Source organism: Scyliorhinus torazame, chromosome 22 (genome assembly GCF_047496885.1).
Source record: "Scyliorhinus torazame isolate Kashiwa2021f chromosome 22, sScyTor2.1, whole genome shotgun sequence".
Classification (NCBI taxonomy): domain Eukaryota; kingdom Metazoa; phylum Chordata; class Chondrichthyes; order Carcharhiniformes; family Scyliorhinidae; genus Scyliorhinus; species Scyliorhinus torazame.
The window spans coordinates 41,346,815-41,372,944 of record NC_092728.1 but is presented as its reverse complement, the minus strand read 5'-3'; the positions used below and the strand labels follow the sequence as shown (position 1 = coordinate 41,372,944).

The 26,130-nt window shown below is 50.5% G+C and overlaps 2 protein-coding genes across 3 annotated transcripts in view; one reads left to right on the top strand and one right to left on the bottom strand.

Moving 5' to 3' along the window:
* LOC140398804 (uncharacterized) overlaps nt 1-4,034 on the top strand; it is a 31,305-nt gene extending 27,271 nt beyond the window's left edge. The window contains exon 2 of the mRNA XM_072487769.1: nt 3,902-4,034. The gene's annotated coding sequence lies outside the window, so the exon portion shown is untranslated. The remainder of the gene's footprint in view (nt 1-3,901) is intronic.
* Nucleotides 4,035-15,273: 11,239 nt separating this feature from the next.
* LOC140399033 (sodium-dependent phosphate transport protein 2C-like) overlaps nt 15,274-26,130 on the bottom strand; it is a 233,003-nt gene continuing 222,146 nt past the window's right edge. The window contains exon 13 of one of the 2 annotated variants that reach the window (XM_072488096.1): nt 15,274-15,997. In XM_072488096.1, coding sequence (XP_072344197.1) covers nt 15,482-15,997 — 516 coding nt within the window. In that variant the 3' untranslated portion in view covers nt 15,274-15,481. The remainder of the gene's footprint in view (nt 15,998-26,130) is intronic. The other variant, XM_072488097.1, reaches the window with a different exon arrangement.

Below are 26,130 nucleotides of genomic sequence, written 5' to 3'. Positions count from 1 at the left end.
GAGGAATGCCAGAGGTAATGAGGATCCTTAGGGAATTCGGGGACTTTTCGGGGTACAAGCTCAATATGGGGAAGAGCGAGTTGTTCGTAGTTCAGCTAGGGGACCAGGAGAGGGGGATTGGCGAGCTCCCACTAAAAAGGGTGGAGAGGAGCTTCAGATATTTGGGGGTCCAGGTGGCCAGGAGCTGGGGAGCCCTGCATAGGCTTAACTTTACAAGGCTGGTGGAGCAAATGGAGGAGGAGTTCAAGAGGTGGGACGCGTTGCCGCTGTCCCTGGCGGGTAGGGTGCAGTCAATCAAAATGACGGTGCTCCCAAGGTTTTTGTTCCTGTTCCAGTGCCTCCCCATGTTTATCCCGAAGGCTTTTTTCAGGCGGGTTAACAGGAGTATAATGGGGTTTGTGTGGGCACGAGGTGCTCCGAGGGTGAGAAGGGTGTTCCTGGAGCGCAGTAGAGATAGGGGGGGGCTGGCGCTGCCCAACCTCTGTGGGTGCTACTGGGCCACCAATGCGACGATGGTGCGCAAGTGGGTGATGGAGGGGGAGGGGCTGCATGGAAGAGGCTGGAGACGGCGTCCTGTGTGGGTACGAGTCTGGGGGCGCTGGCAACGGCGTTGCTGCCACTCCCTCCAAGGAGGTATACCACGAGCCCGGTGGTGGTGGCGGCCCTCAAGATTTGGGGGCAGTGGAGGCGGCATAGGGGGGAAGTTGGCGCCTCGGCGTGGACCCCATTACGGGGGAACCACCGGTTTGCCCCAGGAAGAACAAGTGGAGGGTTTTTGGGGTGGCACAGGGCAGGGATACGAAAGTTGGGGGACCTGTTTGTGGACGGGAAGTTCGCGAGCTTGGGTGAGCAGGAGGAGAGGTACGGGCTCCCCCCCGGGGAACACCTTCAGGTACTTACAGGTAAGGGCGTTTGCCAGACGGCAGGTGGTGGAATTCCCGCGGCTACTATCACACACAGCCCAGGACAGGGTGCTCTCGGGGGGTGGGTGGGAGTGGGGAAGATCTCGGAAACTTACCAGGTGGAGGAGGAGGCCTCGGTGGTGGAGTTGAAAGGTACGTGGGAGGAGGAGTTGGGAGAGGAGATCGAGGAGGGGACGTGGGCAGATGCCCTAGGGAGGGTGAACTCTTCCTCTTCGTGCGCGAGGCTCAGCCTCATACAGTTTAAGGTGTTGCACAGGGCACACATGACCGGGACAAGGATGAGCAGGTTCTTTGGGGGTGAGGACAGGTTTGTTAGGTGCTCAGGGAGCCCAGCAAATCACACCCATATGTTCTGGGCATGCCCAGCGCTGGAGGGATTTTGGAAGGGCGTAGCGAGGACGGTGCCGAGGGTGGTAGGATCCAGGGTCAGACTGGGCTGGGGGCTCGCAATATTTGGGGTGGCAGAGGAGCTGGGAGTGCAGGAGGCGAAAGAGGCCGGAATTCTGGCCTTTGCGTCCCTGGTAGCCCGGCGAAGGATTCTCCTTCAGTGGAAAGATGCGAGGCCCCCAAGCGTGGAATCCTGGATCAGCGATATGGCAGGGTTCATTAAATTGGAGAGGGTGAAATTCGCCTTGAGATGGTCGGTACAAGAGTTCTTTAGGCGGTGGCAACCGTTCTTAGACTTCCTGGCAGAACGGTAGACATTGGTCTATGGCAGCAGCAACTCGGGGGGGGAGTTACTTTATTTTTGTTTATGTTATTTACACTGGAGGGTCTGAGGGGGTGTATACACCTGTTGTGTTAAGTCGGGGTGTTAATGTTAATTTATTATTTAGGTACAGGGGGGGAGGGGTTTGGGGGGTTGCTTTTTTAGATTGTGTTTTGTACTTACCCCTGTTGGGTTCTTTTTTCTGTCTCATTTTGTTATTGATATTTTATGAAAACCTTTAATAAAATTTTTTTTTTTTTTTTAAAAGAAAGGTAGCAGGGATAATCCTGGAAACTATAGGCTAGTGAGTCTCACGTCGGTAGTAGGTAAATTATTGGAGAGAATTTTCAGGGACAGAATTTATACCCATTTGGAAACAAATGGACTCATTAGCAACAGACATAATGGTTATGTGAAGGGGAGGTTGTGCCTCGCTAACTTGATCGAGTTTTTTGAGGAGGTGACAAAGATGATTGATGAGGGGAGGGTGGTGGATGTTGTTTACATGGACTTCAGTAAAGCCTTTGACAAGGTGCCTCATGGCAGATGTGTACAAAAGGTGAAGTCACAAGGGATCAGAGGTGAGGTGGTAAGATGGATACAGGACTGGCTCGGTCACAGAAAGCAAAGGGTAGCAGTAGAAGGCTGTGTTTCTGAATGGAAGGTTGTGACTAGTGGTGTTCCACAGGTAGCTGTGCTGGGGCCTCTGTTTGGAGTATACATAAACAATTTGGAAGAAAATATAGCTGGTTTGATTAGTAAGTTCGTGGATGACACCCAGGTTGGTGGAGTGGCAGATAGTATTGAGGATTGTCTGAGGATACAGCAGGACACAGATAGGTTAGAGGGGCCATCTTGAGGGGCCGAGCCCTAACCTTGAGGGGCTAGGCCCGCGCCGGACTGATTTCCGCCCCGCCAGCTGGCGCGGAAATGACATTGCCGGGCGGCGCAGGCGCGGGAGCGACAGCGGCCGCTCACGGCATCCCCGCGCATGCACAGTGGAGGGGGTCTCTTCCACCTCCGCCATGGTGGAGACCGTGGCGAAGGCGGAAGGAAAAGAGTGCCCCCACGGCACAGGCCCGCCCGCGGATCGGTGGGCCCCGATCGCGGGCCAGGCCACCGTGGGGGCACCCCCCGGGGCCAGATCGCCCCGCGCCCCCCCCAGGACCCCGGAGCCCGCCTGCGCTGCCGTGTCCCACCGGTAAGAGAGGTGGTTTAATCCATGCCGGCGGGAAAAGCATTCCAGCAGCGGGACTTCGGCCCATCCGGGCTGGAGAATCGCCGGGGGGGGGGGCCGCCAACCGGCGCGGCGTGATTCCCGCCCCCGCCGAATATCCGGAGAATCCCGCCCGGGGGTGTGCCGGTGTTAACAGCAGGAAGATATTGCCCTTTATGGCAAGCTAATTAGGCAGAGTCAACATAGTTTTTGTGAAAGGGAAATCATGTTTAACCAATTTATTGGAATTCTTTGAAGAAGTAACATTTTGTTCCTTTGCTCTTACATGGGGTGTGGGTGTCGCTGGCTAGACCAGAATTTGTTGCCCATCCCTAATTTCTTTCGAACTGAGTGGCAATTAAGAGTCAACCACATTGCTGTGGATCTGGAGTCACTTGTAGGCCAGATCAGGTCAGGACAGCAGAGGGGGAGGCAGTGGCATAATGGTATTGTCACTGGACTTATATTATTATTATTATTATATTATTATTTATGCGAGACAAGTTAAAGGAGAAATTATCGAGTGACAGAACAAGTTCAGCCAGGCGGAGGAGAGTGGTGGTGGTGGTGGACGGGAATTGTTCAGGCCTCTGCTGCAGGCAGAAACGGAGGGCCCTCAGACACTCCTGCTGTGGGATGGAGGTGTAGAGGGAGTGCAGCTTGATCGATGTACACAAATTAGATAGCTTTGCAACATTTGTAATGACCATTTTGAAATGTCTGTAATGTTTCTTTGACTATATTGAAGCACCTCAGAGTGTAACATGATTTTTGTGGAGAATTTGAATATTATTGCACTTTGTGTGATGGCCAATTTGAGATGTTTGTAATGTTCTTTCTGATATTTTACGAATGAAGTAAATTTTTGAAAAAGCAAAGAGCAGCTTGAACTGACAGCCTTTGAGAGGTGACAGTGCTCTATCTGAGGCACAGCTCACAGTGCAGTGCAATGAAGCTCAATGTGAATGGAACCTGTAAGATTCACAGTACCCAGTTGCATCTAATTGACATTTTCCAAACTGTAACAAATATTCTCTGTACGCTCTCTTCCAGGAAAACTAACAGGAGGAGCTCCAGGCAAGCTGATCATACCAGGTATAGGGAGAGTGGGAATTATCCATCGTTAACAGTGGCCCAGTTTTTGGCAATAAATGTGAGATGCAATAAAGGACGTCATCAGCAGGAATGCATTGTCTCCTTTCCTTTTTTTCCATTTAGAAATTAACTAGTCTACAGATGTCGGATTTATCAGTTTAATAGAAGTATTGGAAGATTATAGGGACATTGTTTACATATTTTTACAGACTATTATTTATTTAAGGAAGTGTGGAAATGTCTTCTGGGGGTCTTTATTGTATTGCTGACACTGATCAGACCAATTGTTCCTTTACGTTGGTTTATTTTATTCATTTTGTAGGAATAACAGCAAAATGGACTATTATTTAAATGGTAAAAAATTGCAGCATGCGCTGTGCAGCGGGACCTGGGTGTCCTTGTGCATGAATCGCAAAAAGTTGGTTTGCAGGTGCAGCAAGTAATTAAGGCGGCAAATTGAATTTTGTCCTTCATTGTTGGAGGGATGGAGTTCAGAAACAGGGAGGTTATGTTGCAGCTGTATAGGGTGCTGGTGAGGCCACACCTGGAGTACCGTGTACAGTTTTGGCCTCCTTACTTGAGAAAGGGTGTACTGGCACTGGAGGGGGCGCAGAGGAGATTCCGGATTGAGAGGATTGGCTTATGGGGAGAGACTGAATAGATTGAGATGATACTTATTGGAATTTAGGAGAATGAGGGGGTATCTTATAAAAACAGAAAATTATGAAGGGAATAGATAGGATAGAAGCGGGGAGGTTGTTTCCACTGGCGGGTGAAACTAGAACTAGGGCCATAGCCTCAAAATAAGGAAAAACAGGAGGAACTGTGTTCAGGAGGACCTTCTTCACCTTAAAGGTTGTGAATCTGTGGAATCCCTGCCTAGTGAAGTAGTTGAGGCTACCTTGTTGAATGTTTTTAAGGCAAAGATAAATAGATTTTTGAACAGTAAAGGAATTAAGGGTTATGGTAAGCGGGCGGGTGAGTGGAGCTGAGCCCACAAACGATCAGCCATGATCTTATTGAGTGGCGGAGCAGGCTCGAGGGTCAGGTGGCCTACTCCTACTCCTAGTTCTTACATTCATATTCATTTGTTAGATTTGAGCATCGCTTGCAAGGCCAGAATTTATTGCCCATGGCCAAAATTCTCTGGCCGTTTGGATTCCCTGTTCCGGCTGGCAGTGCCCACCCACCCGCAGGTTTCCCAGTGGTGTTGGGGGGGCTTCAATGGGAAATCCCATTGACAAGTGGTGCAGGTAGAGAATCGCGCCGCCAGCGAATGACACGTCGAGAAAGGTGCGGCTGGGGCACCAGGGAATCCAGCCCTGTCTCTAATTGGCTGGAAAGGTGGTGCTGAGTCACCTTTGTGACACCAAACTAAGAGAGGTAGGGAGGAGTTCCAGGAATTTGAGCCAATGACAGTGCAGAAACAGTGATATAGTTCTAAATCAGGATGGTGAGCGACTTGGAGGAGAAATTTCAGATGGTGATGTTCCCATTTACCTACTGCTCCCCTTATTCCTCTGGGTGATAGCCATCACAGGTAATAATAATAATAATCTTTATTGTCACAAGTAGGCTTACATTAACACTGCAATGAAGTTACTGTGAAAAGCTCCTATTCGCCACATTCCAGCGCCTGTTCGGGTACACGGAGGGAGAATTCAGAATGTCCAAATTACCTAACAGGACGTCTTTCGGGACTTGTGGGAGGAAACCGGAGCACCCGAGGAAACTCATGCAGACACAGAGGGAATGTGCAGACTCCACCCAGACTGTGACCCAGCCGGGAATCGAACCCGGGTCCCTGGCACTGTGAATCCACAGTGCTAACCGCTGTGCTACTGTGCTGTTCGGCTAAGTAGGAATTTGCATTGCATCCATGGTGCTGAATGCTTTGAAAGGGCGCCCCGATCTCGCTTTCCCGAGGTTGCGTCTTTTTCTGGTGTCACCCAGCATGCGTGAAGGCGTGGTCCACGCCTCCTGATTTTTAACCTTGTGCTGTTTTCTTGTTGAGATGAGATTTCGCATCATCTTTATTTGGATGAGGCACATGTGGAATTGAACTTCTATGGGTGTTGGGGTCTAGTTTTTCAAAAGATTTTTGTTCAGGATCTCATAGTTAGGAATCCTCTCGGAAGGAGCGATCACAATATGGTGGAATTTAAAATACAGATGGAGGGTGAGAAGGTAAAATCAAACACTAGTGTTTCGTGCTTAAACAAAGGCGATTACAATAGGATGAGAGAAGAGCTAGCTAAGGTAGACTGTGAGCAAAGACTTTATGGTGAAACAGTTGAGGAACAGTGAAGAACCTTCCAAGCGATTTTTCACAGTGCTCAGCAAAGGTTTATGCCAACGAAAAGGAAGGACGGTAGAAAGAGGGAAAATCGACCATGGATATCTAAGGAAATAAGGGAGTGTGTCAAATTGAAGGAAAAAGCATACAAAGTGGCAAAGTTTAGTGGAGACTAGAGGACTGGGAAATCTTTAGGGGGCAACAGAAAGCTACTAAAAAAGATATAAAGAAGAGTCTTTTGAGAGTAAACTTGCTCAGAATATAAAAAGAGATAGTAAAAGTTTCTACAAATATATCAAACAAAAAGAGTGGCTCAGGTAAATATTGGTCCTTTCGAGGATGAGAAGGGAGATTTAATAATGGGAGATGAGGAAATGGCTGAGGAACTGAGCAGGTTTTTTTGGGTCGGTCTTCACAGTGGAAGACACAAATAACATGCTAGTGACTGATGGAAATGAGGCTATGACAGGTGAGGACTTTGAGATGATTGTTATCACTAAGGAGATAGTGATGGGCAAGCTAATGGGGCTAAAGGTAGACAAGTCTCCTGGCCCTGATGGAATGCATCCCAGAGTGCTAAAAGAGATGGCTAGGGAAATTGCAAATGCACTAGTGCTAATTTCCCAAAATTCACTAGAATCTGGGGTGGTCCCGGCGGATTGGAAATGAGCAAACGTGACACCACTGTTTAAAAAAGGAGGTAGGCAGAAAGCAGGTAATTATAGGCCAGTGAGCTTAACTTTGGTAGTAGGGAAGATGCTGGAATCTATCATCAACGAAGAAATAGCGAGGCATCTGGATGGAAATTGTCCCATTGGGCAGACGCAGCATGGGTTCATAAAGGGCAGGTCGTGCCTAACTAATTTAGTGGAATTTTTTGAGGACATTACAAGTGCGGTAGATAACGGGGAGCCAATGGATGTGGTATATCTGGTTTTCCAGAAAGCTTTTGACAAGGTGCCACACAAAAGGTTGCTGCATAAGATAAAGATGCATGGCATTAAGGGTAAAGTAGTAGCATGGATAGAGGATTGGTTAATTAATAGAAAGCAAAGAGTGGGGATTAATGGGTGTTTGTCTGGTTGGCAATCAGTAGCTAGTGGTGTCCCTCAGGGATCAGTGTTGGGCCCACAATTGTTCACAATTTACATAGATGATTTGGAGTTGGGGACCAAGTTGTTTGTGTCCAAGTTTGCAGACGACTCTAAGATAAGTAGTAAAGCAAAAAGGGCAGAGGATGCCGGAAATCTGCAGGGGGTTTTGGATAGGTTAAGTGAATGGGTTAGGGTCTGGCATATGGAATACAATGTTGACAAATGTAAGGTTATCCATTTTGGTAGGAATAACAGCAAAAGGGATTATTATTTAAATGATAAAATATTAAAACATGCTGCTGTGCAGAGAGACCTGGGTGTGCTAGTGCATGAGTCGCAAAAAGTTGGTTTACAGGTGCAACAGGTGGTTAAGAAGGCAAATGGAGTTTTGTCCATCATTGCTAGAGTGATGGAGTTTAAGACTAGGGAGGTTATGCTGCAATTGTATAAGGTGTTAGTGAGGCCACACCTGGAGTATTGTGTTCAGTTTTGGTCTCCTTACCTGAGAAAGGACGTACTGGTGCTGGAGGGTGTGCAGAGGAGATTCACTAGGTTAATCCCAGAGCTGAAGGGGTTGGAATCTATGGAATTCCTTGCCCAGAGAAGCAGTTGAGGCTCCTTCATTAAATGTTTTTAAGATAAAGATAGATAGTTTTTTGAAGAATAAAAGGATTAAGGGTTATGGTGTTCAGGCTGGAAAGTGGAGCTGAGTCCACAAAAGATCAGCCATGATCTCATTGAATGGCGGAGCAGGCTCGAGGGGCCAGATGGCCTACTCCTGCTCCTAGTTCTTATGTTCTTATGTTCTAATCCTGCTGCCTGGGCATTTTGATGGGCCTGGTCCAGTTCGAAGTTTATATAGTCAGCTGCCCAGGCAAACAGGGCATCCAACTTCATAGATGCACAATAGTGGGCTGTTGGTTGTGAAATGCCGCTCAAGTCCCCGCTCAAGTCTTAGGATGAACCCGAGGCGTAGAGTACAGGGCTGCTGTGAAATTGATGGGCACCGGGAGTGGGTATCCTCCTCTTCCATGTGGTGCCAAGTCCACAAGGACATGGCACAGGTGCCGCACCATCCCCTTGTTGAGGCGGAGCCTCCTGCGGCATTGCCTTATTGTTGGCCACAGCAACAGGAAAGGCAGCAGCAAACAAACACTAGTCCTGCAAGCTCTGTGCAACCAAAGCAGAAGCAGTCAGCAGACACAACTTACACAGGCGCTTGGGTATATTTTAGCTTAATAACAATGCTATAATCCCCCCAAAAAACAAAGCAAAATACAGAGCAAACAGCAGTGCACCGAATTGCCCACTATACAACATAGACAAAACCCAATAAACAATCAACAAGAAACAAAACAACCAGCATCCAAGCCAGTGCATGCCCACGCCCCCCCCCCCCTCCACCGCCCACCACAGCAGTAGCCGCGCATCAGTGGAAAGGCACCTGATGCGTATCTAGGAAAGCATGCGTGTAGAAAACAGTGTGTGCATGTCAGTGAGGGTGTGCATGTGTGAAGGAGTATATGAGTGAATGTCAACATGTGAATGCCTGTAAGAGTGTGCGTGTGTGAGAACAAGCAACACAGTCCACCAGGAAAGGATACACTGACATGGGGTTCGGCGGAATGGAGAGCGAGAAAACACCCCTCCCCTCCCCTCCCAAGAAGGGGCACAGTTCAGTCCAAGAACAATGTCATTGTACAAAAGTCAAGGCAAAATACAGAGCAAACACAGAAACCATAAAACAGATAACAGTACATTGAGAACACCAACTGCACATGAGAGAAAAAACCCAATAACAATTAATAATAACATGAGCAGAGTTCAATTCTGGCCACACATTGTGCGGAGTTTTCACTTCCTCCCCGTGTCCGTGTGGGTTTCCTCCGGGTGCTCCGGTTTCCTCTCAGAGTCCAAACATGTGCAGGTGAGGTGGGGCTACGGGGATGGGGTGGTGGCTGAGCCGAGGTAGGTGTTCTTTTAGAGGGTCAATGCAGACTCGCTGGGCCCAATGGCCTCCTTCTTCACTGTAGGGATTTTATGGATTCTACGATGAAATTTTTTTAAGCCTTTGGGAGGAGCCTGTGTTTTCCGCTACACCTCATCTTCAATGGGTTCTGAAGTTGAATTGTTGGGTTTGGTGAGTTTTGGAATTTGAACTTGACTGGAGAATCTTTTATTAGCGGCTGTACTTGTATTTCTCCTCGTGCTTTTTCCAAGTGCTGTTTGTTTGAGGGTGTAGCAATCTCTCTTGTTCCTTCACTTTGGGGATTGAATTTACCCCAATCTATCCCATGTCCTCCAGGACACGTTTGTCCTTAGGTGGCTATCCAGCTTCTGCTGCACTACTATCTAATATTGTGGCTAAGTTGGACATTTCCTTCACCTTCTGTCTGCTTGGAAACTCTCTTGGTCCCTACTTAAGCCCTGGTTGAAGGTTTCTGTTAACCACACCTTGGGTACATTTCCTTCAAACTTCGCTGATTTTATCGCAGTACTTTTTCTCTCCTCTGACTCTGCGTTGGCCCTTTTAAATTCTTTAGGCCCTACTCTGGTCTGTGTAAATGTGGCTGGTTTAAGTTCTGTGGGCTCTAACCTATTTACACACAGGCCTCTGTCCTTTACAGACAGAAGGAATATTTCCCGCATTGCTCCTTTTTCAACTAAACAGCTTGGGGATAGCCTTTCCATGGTTCATTCTCCATGACAATGCTTTGACCAATCAGCATCAATTTGAACAACGGTTTGACAGTTAACTGTTCCCTACTGTAATATACATGGCAGAGGCTCTACCAATCAGAGTCCACTTGCCAACCAATCAGAAGAAGAAAAGACCAGACAGCTTTTCTCTATTTTTCAGCAATGCTCAAGTTTTGTCAGACTGAACAACTATTTGTAGGAGTTACAAAACCCAGGTTTATTCTGAGTTGTAGATTTGTGGATCAATTTATAGTCTTCTGCTATGGTAGCTGATTTTGAAACTCTTTGTCCCTTCACACGGGTTTTACGGTGATACAAAAGGCAGTTTATGATCTCTTTTTTCAGGATTATTTCTCTGAATGTGCAGTTAATTTTGAGTGCTCGTACCCACCGATCAAATGTGAATTGTTTCAAATTCGAGAAAGGTTTGAATGGGCTTCCTCTGACAAATCTTAGGAGATCTGGGATTCATTCATAGGCACACAGGATAGCACTTTTTTCTGATAATGGTTCACAGAGCTCTCTGCAGGCAGCATGGATTAAACCTCCAGGGTTCCCCTGTTAGCTGACCTTAACTGTCAGTTTCTCAAAGGGCATGAAGAAGGTTTCAAAATCTTCTTCAAATGTGATCACCAATCTGGATTACTTTAAGAAATCAGAGCTTGTCTTTGAGTTAGGGTTATTTGAATTTCCAGCAGAATCTCCACTCTACAAAGACAATTTTTCCAAGCTAATTCAATCTGTTTTATTTCACTCATCTTTGGTGCTTCCAATTCCTTCTCCATAGAATGCCGACAACGCAAAAGGAGGTCATTCGGCCATTGAGTCTGCACCGACATTAAGGAGCAATTCTTTTAGCATGGCCAATCCACCTACCTGCAAACCTTTGGACTGTCAGAGGAAACACAGCACCAGGAACCCGGATTCGATTCTGGCCTCAGGTAACTGTCTGTGTGGAGTTTGTACTTTCTCCCTGTGTCTGCGTGAGTTTCCTTCGGGTGCTCCGGTTTCCTCCCAGAATCCAAAGATGTGCAGGTTAGGTGGATTGGCCATGCTAATTTGACGCTTAGGGTGGGGTTGCTCTGGCGTTATGGGGGTCTCTCTGGTGGAGGGGGGGGGGTCTCTACAGGAATGGGCTTGGGTTTAGGTAAGGTGGTCTTTCAAAGGGTCAGTGCAGACTCAATGGGCCCAAGTGCTTCCTTCTGCACTGTGGGGATTCTATGATTCTGTGATCTGAGGGGCCTTAAATCCTAGAGGTGCGGGTTTCGTTTTCTAGGAATTTACAGCTGCTACTTCCTCTGTCGGAGGCAGCAGGTATAGGGCACAGGTGAGTTTTAAAGTAGTCATTTTTTTTCACTGTCTCTGTCTGGTCTACTCTCTGCCTTCCAGGCAGGGGTCCCTGTTATGGGTGGGGTGACGTTGGTAGTATTTGCTTTGTGGGGGGGGGAATTGGGGCTTTGGGGGCCTCCACCTTAAAGATTTTCCCCCTTGGCCCATTGCGAAATTCCTGCTGACAAATAACTGCACCAATCCATGCCCAGGTGAATCCCGGCCCAGAGGACTGGAGAATCCAGTGCCCAAGCCCATTAATACAATACAAATGGGGAAATTTGACCTATTTGCATCCTCCTGCTGGTACAGGGCCAAACCTCTACACTGCTGCCTCGGAATGGGCGCCAATCCTATTTTTTTTTACGACACTGGATTCTCGGCCTGATCTCTCTGTCGGCATCGGGCAGCAGAGAATCCAGCCCCACAGCTACAAGGTGAACTTTAACATTGAAGCTGCCCTGACTGGAGAGAAGGGCAAGTAACGACATGTGAAGCCTTCCTCCTGTAACCCTCCTGGACTGAGACACAATGTCGAGCAGACCTGGTATTCCTGGAGATGACTGATGGGATCTTGCTGAACATCACATTTTGAAAGCTGGCACTCCTGGCAGTGCAGCACTCCCTCAGTAATGAACTAGAGAATCAGTCTAGACGTGTGAGTCTATCAAAATGCCTCTTGTCCTCCTTTCCCACTCGCTGACCATCTGAATAGGTCTGTAACAGCAACAGATAACACTCAACGGTTGTCCCAACTTTAGAGTTGGATCACTTCTAGAGTAAATAAAGAGACTGTCCCGTTGGAAAGCCCGAACAGATTATTGTGGGTGGTGTGAAGGGAGATGGTTTTTTAATTAATTCTTGGGATGTGGAGTCGATGGTTTCAGCATTTATTGCTCATTCCTGAGGGCATTGAAGAGTCAACCACATTGATCTGAAGTCAGATGGAGGCCAGACCAGGGAAGGACGACAGATTTCCTTCCCTAAAGGGCATTAGTGAACCAGGTGGGTTCTTACAGCAATAGTTTCATGGGCAGCTTTCGACTTTTAATTCCAAATTGTTTTTATAATTCAAATTTCTGCCGTTGCGGGATTCGAACCCGGGTCCCCAGAGAATGACTCTGGGTCTCTGTATTGCTAGTCCAGCGACAATACCACTATCCCACTGCCTCCCCTGAGTTTAAAGGGTGACATGCTGAGGTAGGAGGCATTGTAATTTGAAATTAGCACTTACTCTCAGCCGCATACTTATTACCTTATACAAGGTTACAAATCCTCAATGATGTGAGTATCCAATCCACAAGCTCATTCACTCTGTTAAGTTATACTGCCACAACTGGCTTCCAAACAGGCTGCTGGTGGTCAAGATGTTTGTCAAAAAAATCTTTCCCAAAAGGCAAATTGAGCAGCAGGATTCACTACTCTCAGACTCCAGAGCAATGGAGGCTGCAGGACTGGACTCAGTGCCTTTGAGTCAGGGAGGGGAGGAATCATCTAGCACCCCAAACTCTTTCCCCCACCCCAATAATGATGATACAATGCCAACTGTAGAACAGATGTGTGTGTGGACATCGGCTGCGTAAAGGTCAATGTAAAATCGCCATAGTCCCAGATGACCGTAGGCTGCTGTCCCCTTTGAGGGGGAGAGGTGACTGGTGGTGATTTAACCTGAGGATCACCACACCTCAGGCAAGGGGCATGGTTGAGAAGGCGGGGCCTTTATGAATACCTCAGCTGGTACAGGGATTGGACCCGCAATGGTGGCCTCGCTCTGCATCACAAACCAGCCGTCCAGCCAACTGAGCTAAACCGGCCAGGTATCGGACACTGCTGTCATATCCAGCCCGGGTTCTGTTCAGGCTAACCCCAGAGGAGTGAGCCCTGGTAGTTGGGTGATCCAACCTCCTCGAACAATTGCCCTGCAGCCAGAGCCTTCAGTCGGAGGTTTGAGGCTGACTCTGTGATAAACAAATCTCTCCGCTGGGCTGTGATTTACAAACATTAATAAAATTGCAAAGATGAGAAGGATCCAGCCAAGTTTCCTCCCACGGTCCAGGGATCTGCAGGTTGTGTGGTGTGGCCATGATCAATTCAAAGGGTTGCGGGGATAGAGCGGGGGAGTGGGCCTGGGTACAACGCTTGGGGGTGGGGGGTCGGTGCAGACTCGATGGGCCGAATGGCCTCTTTCTGCACTGGAGAGATTGTATGATCAATGATTTAAGTAAATGGTTACTGGGGGAGATATTAGCCATATTATCAGAAAGCATCTCATGTGCTGGTGTCATCTCCACTTTAATTGAGGAAATGAGCAAATCTGCTGACAACCATTGTATTCAGTGTGACGAATGGCTCACTTTATCCTAACCTGCTGTAAGTACACAGAAAGCGCCACTATGGCCAGCGAGGAGAGATAATGACCGTTCTACCAGTCCAATTATAAGTCAGTCATACATTAACCAAATAGCAATAACCCGAGTTACAGATAAAGTCCAGGCCTTCAATGGAGTGAGGGGCTCCTGCACAAACCATAGCAACAGCGCACGTCTGATTTGCAGTCAACACCAAACTAACAGACCTGGGAAATACTGAATTGAAATGATCTGGACAAGCTTGACCAGTAGGAGGACCGTGGCAGCTACAGCTAATACCAAAAGATGTTAGGCAATGGTCGAAGGAAAAGTGACTTGGATTATGGGAATGAGTTGTTGGAGGAAGTCAGAAATGTTGCGGTTTTAGTAAACAGGTCAATAAAACCATCAGCACAATGTTCACAGGGATGGTCATTTTAACTCCCTCTGTATTTCAACTCACACAGATACTGGAACTCACTCAATAACAACAACAACATTTATGTAGCACCTTTAAAGCAGTGAAATGTCATCAGGTGCTTCACAGGAGTATTTTGGAGCAGAATTTGACCCCTGCGGAGATATGAGAGGCCATTGACCCAAACGTTTCATCAAGATGTCGGCTTCAAGGAGCATCTTAAAGAGGAGAGAAATGTAGAAAGAAATGCAGATTTTGGGAAATAATTGCAGAGCTCGGAGCCACGTGGAATAATTAAACTGGGGAATGTTAAAGTGACTGGAACCGGCAAAATGTAGGCATCTTTGGGAGCTTGTAAAGCTGGAGATGATCACGGAGACAGGAAGGGACGAGGCCATGGAAGGATTGGACAAAGGATTCAAATTTTAAAATGGAGGTGTTGCTCATCAGGGGGCCAATCTAGGTCAGTGAGCGCAGTGGTTGTCGTGTTGGGTGTTCCGCTATACAAACGAACCAACACGGTTGCAGATGGTACAACTCTGTTTTATTGTTCTGAATAATAACAACTGTTAACTTCTGGCTGTGGTTCGTACTTCACCAGCTAACCTGTGGACCCAGCACTAACACTATCTTAGAGAGGCACTCAGCACATGGTGTATGCCTGAGTGTCACGCTGTGAGCTCTGTGCTCTGAGCTATCTCCTGGTAGAATGAGCGGGAACTGTGGTGTTCCCTGTTTTATAGTGCGTGTGCTCTCACTGGTGATTGGCTGTGATGTTGCGTGTGTGTTGATTGGTCCGTCGACCTGTCCATCAGTGTGTGTGTGATTGCACCATGATATGCTGATGTGGATATCATGACAGGAGTGATAGGTGAACATGAGTTAGGGATTGAGGGTTTTCAAGTTTATGAGGGTATAAGATGGGAGAGCCAGGAGTGCAGTTGAGTCTGGAGGTAACAAAGGCATGGACGAGGGTATTGGCACTGGATGATTTGAGGCAATGGAGAAATTAAGCCATGTTACAGAAGGGAAAGTAGATAGTCTTAGCAATGGTGCATATAAACTCACAGAGCAAGAGGAACCTGCTGATCGACACACACATATACACACATTATTAACGCAGACACACACAACATATACCATGCTGCTTGTCCGAAACCTCTCGTTTTATTATTTCATTATTTGCAGGGCTTTCATTGATCTGCACTGTCAATCAGTTGAGCTGACTCTCTGGAGTATCTGCAGAGAGTGAGAGCAGCTGCTGTACAGGTTACAGTAGGAGTAAGCTCAGCTCTTTCGTTAAATGACGAAACAATGCAAAGACAAGTCCGACTGCGGAATAGTGTCGATTCCTCAGAGATGCACACTTTCCATGCTCACTGCATTATCGTAGCAGTGACTCTCCTTTGACAGAGCATGTGTTTGGAGCTGATCTTCTCTGGGCTTCTGGGCATTGTCCGTTATTGGTCTACAGCATTGACAGCAGCATTGCGCACAGCAGGAGGTCAGGAGTCTGTCGATTAGGCTGAATGAGTGCATCCAGAGGGGCAGGAAGTCCCAGGAACGCAGCTTTGAGGGGAGATATTGGGGCCATTTCTTCTGGAGGATGTTGATGATGACAATGAGGACAATGATGAAGACGATGGGTCCGGCAATGGCTCCCAGCACAACCCAACCTGCCATGGACAAACCAAAGAGAGCCCCAGGGATCAGGATAAAACTGAGCAGCAGATACATGATTGGAAACCATCGATACTGGGCTGTAATATTCCCAAATAGCTTGGCCACTGAGATCGGGATTCGCATACATGGAATGCAATACCAGATGAGAATCCCAGATAGGTTAAAGAACAGATGGATGAGGGCAACCTGGTAAAAGAGAAGATATGTGAATGTCAGAATTTTCACCACTGGTTACCAAGCTGATTAAAATGATGAGCAATGGCCAGCATCTTACAGATCTTTTTTCTACAAAGCCCATTGTGCGACTGTGCCCCCTGATTTGAGATCCTCCCACGCCCCCCCCCCCCCCCAAGCCATCCTTTACTACATCAACCTGTCGAGCCCCTTAAGAATTTTCTCAGTTTCAATTAGATCGCCTCTCGTTCTTCCAAACTTCCAAATGTAGGCCCAATCTAATAATTCTTTCCTCATTGGACTGTCCAGCCATCCTCGGAGTTAGTCTGGTGAACCTCTGCCACTCCCCCTTTCTGACAAGTATTCACTCTTACAGAACTCTATGTCAAACCCATTTACCATTCATCCATCTGTTCTATGCTGTGGCGACTAGGGGCTTTTCACAGTAACTTCATTTGAAGCCTACTTGTGACAATAAGTGATTTTCATTTTCATTTCATTTTGATTTTATGTCAGACCCCACCATCCAAAACGTTCAGGCCAAAGAAAAGTTAAGGTGTGGAAAGAAGTCATTTGGCTCCTCATAACTTGCACTGCCTCAGTAGGAGTAAACCAGCCTAATCCCACTTTCCAGCTCTCGGTCCATAACCCTATAAGTTAAGGCACCTCAAATGCTGATCCAAGTGTTTTTTTTTAATGTTTCAGACAGTGAATCCCAGATCCCCATCGCCCTCTGGGTGAAAATTCTCTCCTCAACTCCCCTCTAATCCCAATGTCAATTACTTTAGATTTCTGCCCTTCCTGGCCACTAACAGATATAGGCCCTTCCTATTCATTCTACCTCGATCACTCATGTTTTACCCACCTCGATTAAATCTCTTCTCAGCCTCCTCTGAAGAAAGTAAGCCCAGCCTGTCCATAGCTAAAATTCCCCAGTCCAGGTAACGGGTGACATTGTGGTACAGTGGTTAGCACTACTGCCTCACAGCGCCAGGGACCTGGGCTCAATTCCGACCTCGGGTGACTGTCTGTGTGGAGTTTGTACTTTCTCCCTGTGTCTGCGTGGGTTTCCTCCCACAGTCCAAAGATGTGCAGGTTAGGTGGATTGTCCATGCTAAATTGTCTCTTCATGTCCAGGGATGTGTAGGTTAGATTACGGGTATAGGACGGATGGGCCAAATGGCATCCTTCTGCACTGTAGGGATTCTATGATTCTACAAACATCCTTATACATCTCTTCTGTACCCTCTCTAGTGCAACCATAACCTGCCTGCAATGTGGTGACCAGAACTGTACACAGGGGGCGGGATTCTCTCACCCTGGGCCGGTTCAGAGAATCGGCAATCGCGCCATTTGTTTACGCGACGCCGTTCCGGCATTTTCTCAACCAGCGAGAACGGCGTCCATGTTCGGAGTGGGGGAGGGGGGGGACACACGTGGGGACGACATGCCAGTCGGCCTGGAACGGCCCGCCATGGCAGGGCGGTGCCAAAGCCACGGCCACCATTACGGCGGCCAGGCTGATGGGCACCGACCCTGGGCGCTGGCTGCCCACAAAGCTCCCGGCCGTGCCCATGGGTGCCGGACCCCCAGGGGCCGGACCACCCAGCCGGCGACACCCACTGGCGGGCAGGTCCAGGGTCGCACCCATGTCAGTCCCCATGAGGGCATAGCCATCCAACGATGGCGCTATCAGGAGGGACGGGCAATAGTGGGCGGAGCACGGAGGGTGTGGGCAGGGTCTGGGTGCATGCGTAGCTGTGGCACAACCAGCCAACCGGGGTAGACATGTATCTAATGGCAACTGGCTGTAGAGGGGGCCATGCGCCATCCCTAAACATGTTGTATAATTTACCAACCCCTGCAGATCATAATGTTTGGGCACCAACCAGCGATGTTGGCCGCCGTGGCGGGAGCTGCTGCCCTGCATGTAGCCCTGTGGCAGCGTTGGCGCAGGCGGCTCAGAGAGGCGGCGGCAGCGGCGGCTGCAGCAGAGGGACGGGCTGCAGAGGGCCTGGTGGCACCCGCTCAGGCTGCAGGGCCGCCCACTCGACGGCGCAGGAGGAGGAGGAGGATGACGACCACAGCAATGAGGGGGAGGCACAGGATGAGGATACCGATGTGAATGAGGAGCAGGAGGAGGAGGAGGTGGTGATGGTGCCAAGGCACCAGAGGCGCCCCATGAGGCCTCGTGTTTACCGGCGCCGCATTTCCTTCGAGGACCTGCCGGACAGGGCATGCAGAAGGAGACTCAGAATGCGTCGGGAAACCGTCGCCCATATCTGCCACCTGATTGCACACCTGGCACTGCGTGGCACTGAGGGAGGACATCCAGTTCCCTGTGGACCAAGCTCACCAGAATGCCTGGGCAGCGGGATTCGCTGCCCTGGCCAGGATACCCATGGTACAGGGGCCGATCGATGGGGTGCACGTCGCCATGCAGCCACCAGCGGAGAACAGGGACGTGTTCATGAACAGGAAGGGGACCCGCTCCATGAACATTCAGGTGGTCTGTGACCACCAAATGAAGATCCTGCACGTTTGCGCCCATTACCCAGGCAGTGTGCATGACGCATTTATCCTGGCACAATCGTTCATCCCCGCCATGTTCGAGGGACCACCCCCCCCCCCCCCCCCCCCCCCCCCCCCCCGGGCTGAGGGGCTGGTTGCTGGGTGACAAGGGTTACCCATTGCGGTCGTGGCTGATGACGCCTATATGGAGGCCACAGACGCGGAGAACCGATACAATGAGGCCCATGCAGCAACCAGGGGTGTGATCGAGAGGTGCCTTGGCCTGTTGAAGATGTGCTTCAGGTGCTGGACCGCTCTGCAGGGGCCCTCCAGTACCCGTCAGAGCAGGTCAGCCGCATCGTTGTGGCCTGCTGCGTCCTGCACAACGTAGCCCAGCTGAGGGGCGAAGTGCTGGAGGAGGAGGAGGCAGAGAGAGAGCGGAAGGGGACACCTCTCCAGGTGAGGAGGATGGGGACGAGGGGGGCAATAGACGCGACATGGGGGCTGGATATGGACGGGAGGCTGCACGACACCACCGGCTTGGCCAGCGAGCACGCGAGGCGTTGATCGCCGCAGTTTTCACCAACTAGGGGGGTAGGGGCTCGCTGAGCAGGGGCACTGGCACCACCGTACCACCCCACCTCACCACCCAGCACCCCCACCTCCCACAACACCCATGAGACGCACTTCCCACACCACCCACCAACCTTAGCTCCCACAGCACCATATGCACAGCACCCCTCCACCACACATCCACCTGCGGCACAACGGGCTGGGTTCACACGATTGCCTGTGGACGCGGGTGTGATCAATGCCATGGAGGATGATGACAACCCGCTCTGCGATGAGCTGTGAACTCCAAATCGTTAGCCAATGTCTGACTCATGGCCACAGCTACACCCTCCACCTGGGTGGTCCCTGTATGCGTCTGGAAACTCCATCATATGGCCATGTTGAGTAGCTGGGGTCGGTGTTCCTTGGGCGCCCGGGGGGGCGGGGGGGGGGGGGCGGATTTACACCCACCTGGGCTCAACGTTCCATCGCCCTTCGACCACAGTGGCACTCAGTCCCCTACACGACCCCGCAGGCACCGGGCAGAGCACAGAGGCAACTTGCATCGGTGTAACAGTGAGTTTAATTGGAACGGTAACATACAAGTGCCCTAGCCCCTATAACTAAACTGTGCTCTGCACCCGTGCCAACTTACTAGGTGTCAAACTCTTGACCTTAGGGGCCCGACCACTACGTCTCGGTGTTTCCCCAGATGGTACAGCAGGAGTGGAGGCGGATTGCTGAGACTCCTGCCCTACGACCTTGCTCCCCGTTGTCGCGCATTTCCTGGGGCGGCCCAGCTTGGATGGGCCCGGCTGCTCCGCGAGCGTGCTGGATGGCCTGGCGCCACCCTGTTCTACCCAGTGCCCACCAGAGGCACCAGGGATGGACCGGGGGGAGTCCGCGGTGTCCCGGGACCTACCTTGCAGGAGTCACCGGAACGGGCCCCAGAACCTGCTCCTCCCTTGGGGTGCCCGGGCCTCTCTATGGGATGCGGGTGCGAGCAGAGACAAGCCCCAAGGACCACCAACACCTGGCGCTGCCGGTCCTGGAGGCTCGCTGTGGTATCGACCAGGGTCTGAACGTTAGCAGCGATGGAGCTCAGGTCGTGGGCCTGTCTGGGACTGCGCCACCTCCCTCTGGGCTTGTGCCGCCGATGCTCTCAGTGATGGCCTGCTGAGACTGTGCTATGGTCTGCTGAGACTGAGCCATGGCCTGCTGAGACTGGGCCTTGGCCTGCTGAGACTGAGCCATGGCCTGCTGAGACTGGGCTATGGTCTGCTGAGACTGAGCCATGGCCTGCTGAGACTGGGCCTTGGCCCGCTGAGACTGAGCCATGGCCTGCTGAGACTGGGCCTTGGCCTGCTGAGACTGGGCCATGGCCTGCTGAGACTGAGCCATGGCCTGCTGAGACTGGGCCTTGGCCTGCTGAGACTGGGCCATGGCCTGCTGAGACTGAGCCATGGCCTGCTGAGACTGGGCTATGGCCTGCTGAGACTGGGTTATGGTCTGCTGAGACTGAGCCATGGCCTGCTGAGACTAAGCCATGGCCTGGGTGTCGGTCCTCTGTGCGCCAGTGTCCTGGGTGTCGGTCCTCTGTGCATCAGGGTCCTGGGTGTCGGTCCTCTGTGCATCAGAGTCCTGGGTGTCGGTCCTCTGTGCGTCCGTGTCCTGGGTGTCGGTCCTCTGTGCGTCAGTGTCCTGGGTGTCGGTCCTCTGTGCATCAGGGTCCTGGGTGTCGGTCCTCTGTGCATCAGGGTCCTGGGTGTCGGTCCTCTGTGCGTCCGTGTCCTGGGTGTCCGTCCTCTGTGCGTCCGTGTCCTGGGTGTCCGTCCTCTGTGCGTCCGTGTCCTGGGTGTCCGTCCTCTGTGCGTCAGTGTCCTGGGTGTCGGTCCTCTGTGCGTCCGTGTCCTGGGTGTCCGTCCTCTGTGCATCAGGGTCCTGGGTGTCCATCCTCTGTGCGCCCGTGTCCTGGGTGTCGGTCCTCTGTGCATCAGTGTCCTGGATGTCGGTCCTCTGTGCATCAGGGTCCTGGGTGTCGGTCCTCTGTGCATCCGTGTCCTGGGTGTCCGTCCTCTGTGCATCAGGGTCCTGGGTGTCCATCCTCTGTGCGCCCGTGTCCTGGGTGTCGGTCCTCTGTGCATCAGTGTCCTGGGTGTCCGTCCTCTGTGCATCAGTGTCCTGGGTGTCGGTCCTCTGTGCATCAGGGTCCTGGGTGTCGGTCCTCTGTGCATCAGGGTCCTGGGTTTCCGTCCTCTGTGCGCCCGTGTCCTGGGTGTCGGTCCTCTGTGCATCAGTGTCCTGGGTGTCGGTCCTCTGTGCATCAGTGTCCTGGGTGTCGGTCCTCTGTGCGTCCGTGTCCTGGGTGTCCGTCCTCTGTGCGCCCGTGTCCTGGGTGTCGGTCCTCTGTGCGTCAGGGTCCTGGGTGTCGGTCCTCTGTGCATCAGGGTCCTGGGTGTCGGTCCTCTGTGTGTCAGTGTCCTGGGTGTCGGTCCTCTGTGCATCAGTGTCCTGGGTGTCGGTCCTCTGTGCATCAGGGTCCTGGGTGTCGGTCCTCTGTGCGTCCGTGTCCTGGGTGTCCGTCCTCTGTGCGCCCGTGTCCTGGGTGTCGGTCCTCTGTGCGTCAGGGTCCTGGGTGTCGGTCCTCTGTGCATCAGAGTCCTGGGTGTCGGTCCTCTGTGCATCAGGGTCCTGTGTGTCGGTCCTCTGTGTGTCAGTGTCCTGGGTGTCCGTCCTCTGTGCGTCTGTGTCCTGGGTCCCAGTATCGGAGGAAGGCCTTCCTTGCTGTCTGCCCTTCCCGCCGTGGCGTGCGCCCCTGGGGGCATCTGGACCTGGCACTGGTTGTGGGCGAGATTCGCCAGATGGGCCGGGACAACCGGCGGCAGGTCCTGGAAGACACAAGACAGCATGTATCGTTAGACACGCGGACTGGGATGAGGGGGTGGGGGGGTGGGTGGGGGGGGGGAGGGGGGGTGTTGGGGGGGAGGGGGGGGTGTTGGGGTGGAGTGGGGTGGGGTTGGTGTGTAGTGGGGGAGGGGGGGTGTTGGGGTGGAGTGGGGTGGGGTTGGGGTGGAGTTGGGTGGGGGGGGTGGTGTGCGGTGAGGGGGTGGAGCCAGGCAAGGTAGTCTCCTCCGATCTGGCAACGGGTAACCTCGTCTCCTCGGCTCTGCCAACGAGGTCCAGTGCCCTCTGGCCATGGACTGTGAGGGGGTGCAGTATGGGTGGACCCCCTCCGGTTCTCTCATGCTCCCTATGGTTGTGGGCGGTCTTATCCTGGGGGGGCAAAAGCATCAGAGTTTGCTGGTCCGCCACATGCTGTGCAGATGTTGGCTAGATGATGGCATGGGGGCACTGGGCAGAGGCCAAAGCGTCTCTCATGGGCGTGTGCAGCCCATGTGTGTCAGGTTTTGCCCCCCTCCTGGGGGGGGAGGGGGGGGGGGCCGCGGGTTACTTCCACAATGTGTGGGTGGTAGGGGTTGGTTGGTGCCAAGGGCACGTCTCTATGTACTCACCCTGGCTGCCCTCATCAGGTCATGCATCTTTTTCCGGCACTGTCCGTCGGTCCGTGGGGTGTGCACCACTGCGCTTACGCCGTTGCCCACCTCCCTCCAATGAAGTTGGACTGTGCTGCCCGGGTGGCTGTGGCCCCGTCTGGGGCCCAGGATCGCCCTCCTCGCCTCGACCGCGTTCATCAGCGTGTTGGCGTCGTGGTCCCTGAACCTCGGGCCGGCACGGTGAACGGCGTCCATCTCGCGGGTCTCAGGACTGTGCGCCATTTACGCACATTAAGCGACGCGGCAGCACGTCATCGAGGCGTCACGCGTATCCGACGGCAGTCAGGCCCCGCGCTTCCCACACTGCCCGTGCTGGCCCCATTTGCGGGCCAGAATCCGTCCTCGGAGCGGCCCGTTCACGCTGTCATAAAACGCGACGGCATTTACGACGGCGTGTACACTCTGCCGCGAGATTAGAGAATCCCGCCCCCGACTCTAGTAAAGGATTAACTCCTGTTTGATACAGTTCTAGCAAGATCTTCCTGCTCTTATATTCTCTGTCTTAGCTAATAAAGGGGAGGCAGGAGCAGGTTATGGAGTTGGATGATCAGCCACGATCATAATAAATGGCAACGGAGCGGGCTCGATGGGCCGAATAGAACATACAGTGCAGAAGGAGGCCATTCAGCCCATCGAGTCTGCACCAACCCACTTAAGCCCTCACTTCCACCCCATCCCCACAACCCAATAACCCCTCCTAACCTTTTTGGTCACAAAGGGCAATTTATCATGGCCAATCCACCTAACCTGCACGTCTTTGGACTGTGTGAGGAAACCGGAGCACCCGGAGGAAACCCACGCAGACACGGGGAGAACGTGAAGACTCCGCACAGACAGTGACCCAGCGGGGAATCGAACCTGGGACCCTGGCGCTGTGAAGCCACAGTGCTATCCACTTGTGCTACCCTGCTGCTTAGGAATGGCCTCCTCCTGCTCCTATTTTCCATGTTTCTATGTTTATCATTAAAAAAGCCTTCTTAACCGCTTATCCCCCTGTCCAGGTACATTCGGGGATCTGTGGACATGCACTCCAATGTCCCTCTGTTCCTCAGTACCTGACCATTGATTGTGTATCCCCTTGCCGTGGTTCCTCTGGGTGGGGGGGGGAGAGGGAGTGGGATCCTGGATTAAACCAGATACTCAGAATTACAAACTAACCTTCTCCATTCAGAAGTCTTTAGACTGCTGTGTGTTTATAACTGTGAGCCTGAGAATGTGAGTGAGAGTATGTGTGTGAGTGAGAACATCTGTAAGTGTGAGTGAGTGTATTTGATTGCGTGAATTAGAGTATGTGAAAGTGTGCGGGAATGTAAATTTGTGTGTGAGTGTGCATGAGTGTGGATATGAATGAATATGAAATGAATGTGTGGGTGTGTGTCTGAATGTGAGAATGTGTGACTCAGAGTGTTTGTGTGAGTGTGATAATATGGGTGAGAATGTGTATGTCAGTTTGAGAATATGTGCAAGTGTGCGAGTGTGTGTATGGCCGAGTGTGAGAAGGTGTGAGTATCTGAATGAGCATGTGTATGAGTGAGTGACAGCAGTTAAGTGAGTGTGAGAATGTAAAAATGTTAATGTGTGAGAATGAGTAAGAATGTGAGCGTGAATGTGCGTGAGTGTGAATGTGAGCAAGTGAGTGTGAGAGTGAGTGAGTATGTGCGTATGAATGTGAGTGTGTGTGAGTGTGAAAGTGAGAATGAGTGAGTATGTGTATATGAACGTGCGTGAGAGTTGTGAGTGTGAGTATGTGTATGAACCTGAGTGGGAGTATGTGGTTGTTAGAGTGAATGTGAGAATCAGTGTGAGCATGTGTGAGTGAGAATGTGTGTGAGAATGTGTGTGTAAGTGTGAATGAGTGAAAATGTGAGTGAGAATGTCTGGGGTAAGTGTGAATGAGTGAGAATGTGAGGAAGAATGTGTGTGTAAGTGTGAATGAGCGAGAGTGTGAGTAAGAATGTGTGTGTAAGTGTGAATGAGTGAGAATGTGAGTGTAAGTGTGAATGAGTGAGAATGTGAGTAAGAATGTGTGTGTAAGTGAGAATGTGAGTGAGAATGTCTGGGGTAAGTGTGAATGAGTGAGAATGTGAGGAAGAATGTGTGTAAGTGTGAATGAGTGAGAAAGTGAGTGTAAGTGTGAATGAGTGAGAAAGTGAGTGTAAGTGTGAATGAGTGAGAATGTGAGTAAGAATGTGTGTGTAAGTGTGAATGAGCGAGAATGTGAGTGTAAGTGTGAATGAGTGAGAATGTGAGTAAGAATGTGTGTGTAAGTGTGAATGAGTGAGAATGTGAGTGAGAATGTCTGGGGTAAGTGTGAATGAGTGAGAATGCGAGGAAGAATGTGTGTAAGTGTGAATGAGTGAGAAAGTGAGTGTAAGTGTGAATGAGTGAGAATGTGAGTAAGAATGTGTGTGTAAGTGTGATGAGCGAGAATGTGTGTGTAAGTGTGAATGAGAGAGAATGTGAGTGCGAATGTCTGGGGTAAGTGTGAATGAGTGAGAATGTGAGGAAGGATGTGTGTGTAAGTGTGAATGAGTGAGAATGTGAGGAAGGATGTGTGTGTAAGTGTGAATGAGTGAGAATGTGAGTGTAAGTGTGAATGAGTGAGAATGTGAGTAAGAATGTGTATGTAAGTGTGAATGAGTGAGAATGTGAGTAAGAATGTGTGTGTAAGTGTGAATGAGCGAGAATGTGTGTGTAAGTGTGAATGAGTGAGAATGTGAGTAAGAATGTGTGTGTAAGTGTGAATGAATGAGAATGTGAGTAAGAATGTGCATGTAAGTGTGAATGAGGAAGAATGTGTGTGTAAGTGTGAATGAGTGAGAATGTGAGTGTAAGTGTGAATGAGTGAGAATGTGAGTGTAAGTGTGAATGAGTGAGAATGTGAGTAAGAATGTATATGTAAGTGTGAATGAGTGAGAATGTGAGTAAGAATGTGTGTGTAAGTGTGAATGAGTAAGAATGTGCATGTAAGTGTGAATGAGTGAGAATGTGAGTGAGAATGTGGGTGTAAGAGTGAATGAGTGAGAATGTGTGTGTAAGTATGAATGAATGAGAATGTGAGTAAGAATGTATATGTAAGTGTGAATGAGAAAGAATGTGAGTGAGAATGTGTGTGTAAGTGTGAATGAATGAGAATGTGTGTGTAAGTGTGAATGAATGAGAATGTGAGTAAGAATGTGCATGTAAGTGTGAATGAGTGAGAATGTGAGTGAGAATGTGTAAGTGTGAATGAGTGAGAATGTGAGTGAGAATGTGTGTGTAAGTGTGAATGAGTGAGAATGTGTGTGTAAGTGTGAATGGATGAGAATGTGAGTAAGAATGTGCATGTAAGTGTGAATGAGTGAGAATGTGAGTGAAAATGTGTAAGTGTGAATGAGTGAGAATGTGAGTGAGAATGTGTGTGTAAGTGTGAATGAGTGAGAATGTGTGTGTAAGTGTGAATGAATGAGAATGTGAGTAAGAATGTGCATGTAAGTGTGAATGAGTGAGAATGTGAGTGAAAATGTGTAAGTGTGAATGAGTGAGAAT